This window comes from Cryptomeria japonica, chromosome 2 (assembly GCF_030272615.1).
Source record: "Cryptomeria japonica chromosome 2, Sugi_1.0, whole genome shotgun sequence".
Classification (NCBI taxonomy): domain Eukaryota; kingdom Viridiplantae; phylum Streptophyta; class Pinopsida; order Cupressales; family Cupressaceae; genus Cryptomeria; species Cryptomeria japonica.
Window position 1 is genome coordinate 82,538,123 of NC_081406.1, and position 3,868 is coordinate 82,541,990.

At 34.9% G+C, this 3,868-nt stretch overlaps 1 protein-coding gene across 1 annotated transcript; it reads left to right on the forward strand.

Annotated features, from left to right (window-relative positions):
- Positions 1-2,120: 2,120 nt before the first annotated feature.
- Positions 2,121-3,571, forward strand: LOC131078841 (uncharacterized). The gene is made up of 2 exons (XM_058016635.2): positions 2,121-2,788; positions 3,316-3,571. Exons 1-2 carry the CDS (start codon positions 2,279-2,281, stop codon positions 3,337-3,339), a joined length of 534 nt encoding a protein of 177 aa, XP_057872618.1. The 5' UTR covers positions 2,121-2,278; the 3' UTR covers positions 3,340-3,571.
- Positions 3,572-3,868: the final 297 nt, after the last annotated feature.

Genomic DNA, 3,868 nt, shown 5'->3' on the forward strand with positions numbered 1-3,868 from the left:
TTCAATCCTTAATGACCAATTCAACATTTTTTCCTAATTGTTATCTCTTAGTCACAATCTCAAACAATCAAAACAATCAAACATCAAAGGCATTACTTTGAATTCAAAAGAAACCTTATTTCCAATGTCAACATTATTTGACTTATCTTAATATAAAAATTATAATTTATCTTTGACTAAAAGTACTCAATATCTTCAAAATTTATAAATAAATAAATAAATAAAACTATGATGTTTAAAATAATATGAATTCGAATGACTAATTCAATATTAAATTCTAATTTTCATCTCTTTGGCACAATATTTCAAATAATCAAAATAATTAAACATCAAAGACACAACTTTGAATTCAAAACAAAACTTATTTCTATGCCAACAAAATTTAACTAATTTTAATCTCAAAACTATAATCTACATGATAAATAATAAATTTCCATCTCTATGTCACAATATCTTAAAGAATAAAAAACAACAACAACAACATAACAAGTAATAAAATTCCCATTTACATATCATACAAAACACAATTTTAAGTTAAAAATAAACTCCACTTCTATCCCAAACTACCTAGATAACGTATTTCTATCTCAAAAATCATTTATATCTAAAATTTGAAAACAATAAAAAAAATACGAAATAATATAAATATAAACAATCATAAAATATCAATTCAATATTTCCATATCTATATCTCAATATCTCAATAACCAAATTGATAAAGATATACACAATTTTAAATTAAAAATAAACCTTACTTCTATCCAACACCATTTAGATAACTTATTTCTATCTCAAAAATCATCTATATCTAAAATTTGACTAAAAAATAAAAAATAAAAATAATAAAAACATAAACAATCATCTACTTCTATCATAGTATCTTAAACAATCAAACTGATAAATATTAAAGAATGATATAATATTGTCAATGGCCACTAGTCTGCTAGAGAAGTTGAAAAGTTCCTAATGAGCCTCCTAGTATCTACCCATCAATCCTTGCTTCTTACCTAGAGAGAGATTCGTACTAGGATCAAATCTTGCTGAGTGCAAGACTACCCATCAGTCCTTGGCTCTTACCTAGAGAGAGGTTTGTACCAAGATCGAGTCTTGCTGAGTACAAGACTACCCCTCGGCGCTTGGCTCTTACCCAGAGAGAGGTTCGTACCAGGATCAAGTCTTGTTGAGTGCAAGACTACCCATCAACCCTTGACTCTTACCTAGAGAGAGGTTTGTACCAGGATCAAGGCTACCCATTAGTCCTTGGCTCTTATCCAGAGAGAGGTTTGTACCAAGATCAAGTCTTGCTGAGTGCAAAGCTACCTTCAGTCTTTGACGCTTACCTAGAGAGAGGTTCGTATCTGGATCAAGTCTTGTTGAGTGCAAGGCTACCCATCAACCCTTAGCTCTTTTACCCAGAGAGAGGTTCATACTAGGATCAAATCTTGTTAAGTGCAAGGCTACCCATCAGTCCTTAGCTCTTTTACCCAGAGAGAGGTTCATACCAGGATCAAGTCTTGTTAAGGGCAAGGCTACCCATCACTCTTACCCAGAGAGAGGTTTGTACCACAATAAAGTTTTGCCGAGTGCAAGGTTACCCATCAGTCTTTGGCTCTTATCCAAAGAGAGGTTCGTACCAAGATCACATCTTGTTGAGTGCAAGGCTACCCCTCGATCCTTGGTTCTTACGTAAATAGAGGTTTGTACTAGGATCAAGTCGTGTTAGTGCAAGGCTACCCTTAAGTCTTTGACTCTTACCCAAATAGAGGTTTGTACTACGACTCAAAGCTCGTACATGTTAAGTGCAAGGCTACCCTTAAGTCTTTGACTCTTACCCAAATAAAGGTTGACTCAAAGCTTGTACATGTATCAAGCAACTAAAACAACTTTGTGAATGAAAAATCGTCCATAAGAAAATGAGGTAATATTCACCTAAACATTTAAAAATTAAATTATTTTTTTATTTATTTTTGTTTTTTACTCGTAGGGACCGACAGATCTATTGATTGGAGAAATGTAGAGGAAATTTTAGACAGCAGGCCTACTACATAGTAGCGTTCAGCTACTTTTTCTCGACCAACGAAAGTCATTAAAAAACGTCAATTCAGACAGAAGGATTGATTTTGGACTCGGACAAACAATCCAAAATTTCAGCATTTCAAAGCCCATAAATACCCGAGCTTTTCCACGCGTATTTGCCCATTACACGACTACCTTTGCCTGCATAAAAGCTTCGGAATCATACTAAACTTTCTGTTGCGAGGTCGAGGGATCGAATCCCATGGCGAGGTGGATGGCATTGGCGAGCTTCGGAAGGGCAGGGGTTCGAATCCCAGGGTCTTACTTGTCCAAATTAACCGCTGTTCTTGTGCTTGTAGCAGGCGTGCTCGCCGTGGTGACCGTGGTGTCGGCACTCTGCGCTAAGAATTCTCGCAAGGAAGGAAAATCAAAAAACCCTTACGCCGACGGTCCTATGGATTCGCCGCCTCGTAGCTCTGGAAATTTCAAATTGCCGCCCAGGTCTCCGGCCCGCGCCATTATCGATACTATAAGCAGCAAAAAGATTTTGCTTGGGAGAAAAGGGGAGAGAAACGAGGAAGAGGAGATGAAGGCATATGACCTTGCGGTAATGGAAGAGGGAGGGTTTCTCTGGCAGAAAGGTATTATCATGGGAGAGCGCTGTCAGCCTCCGGATTTCTCTGGTGTGATAATTTATGATAATATGGGGAACCGCTTGTCTGAGTTCCCTCCGCGCTCCCCCAGACATAACCTCTTTCATCCTTCTCCTCAGGTGAAGATCCAACTTTAAGCACTAAATTTTTTAATGAAATTTAGTAATTTTATTTGTGCTATTTCTTGGATTCAACTGTGTTTCTGAAATTTTGAGATTCTGTGTCGTTGATGTAAAAGAATCTCATACAGTCAGAATCTAAAAACAGTACAAATAATTTTAATCTAGACTATAAAAATTTAACGTTTCTTATTTTGTTGCCGTTTATTAATGCAAAAGAATTTCACTAAATCTAAAAAACAGCACAAATAATTTCAATCTGGATTATGCAAATTTAATGTTTCTTATTTTGAGATACTGTGTTGTTGCTAAGAATTTTCTCATGCAAAAAATCTCACAGAGTTAGAATAGAAAAACAGCACAAAATAATTTCAATCTGAATTATGAAAATTTAATGTCTCTTATTTAGTAATCTGTTATATTGAATTGCTTCATCCAATAAATTTTTTGCCTTTTTTCCATAAATTCTTTCGATTTTGAAGTACGGCCGATGGAGTGATTGTAATAATTGTCTGTATTTTGCTCAGGCGAACGCCACTCTGGTGCGATAACGAAGGATTTGACGCCAATTTCTTCTATAAATATTTCCTGAAACTACGGTTAAGGTTTTTCTCTGCTGTTCTGTGTCGTTTTACCGGTTCCCGTCACATAACAGAAGAAAGAGGGTGATATCCGTCGATTCCCGTGAATCTACTTCTGCTCTGTCAAATTTTTCAGCTCTGCTTATTGGCCAAAGTGGCATGTATCTTCTTAAAGCTATCAATTCAAGTATATTGGTGATTAGTTGAAAATGGAGACCAAAATCCAAAATCTTGAATTTGCAGAGTTTTGTATTTTAGTTCCATTTGGATTTCACTCTGGCTAAGGGAGATTATCTATTTTTTACTTTAAAGTTAATAAATTCTTTCGTTTTGATTATAGATCATAAAGTGTGATGATAACATTGATGATAAAAATTCATGCATTACATAATATGGACATATAATATGGACATTGGATATGTATATGGATTGTCTTTTATTTTGAGAGTAATAAATTAATTTTTTTAACAATATTCATTTAAAAAAGATGCCAAGGATA

Coding starts and splice junctions, on each gene's coding strand:
- LOC131078841 (XM_058016635.2), top strand. CDS start 2,279: ATGGCGAGGTGGATGGCATTGGCGAGCTTCGGAAGGGCAGGGGTTCGA. Junction 2,789..3,315: donor TCTTTCATCCTTCTCCTCAG/GTGAAGATCCAA, acceptor TATTTTGCTCAG/GCGAACGCCACTCTGGTGCG.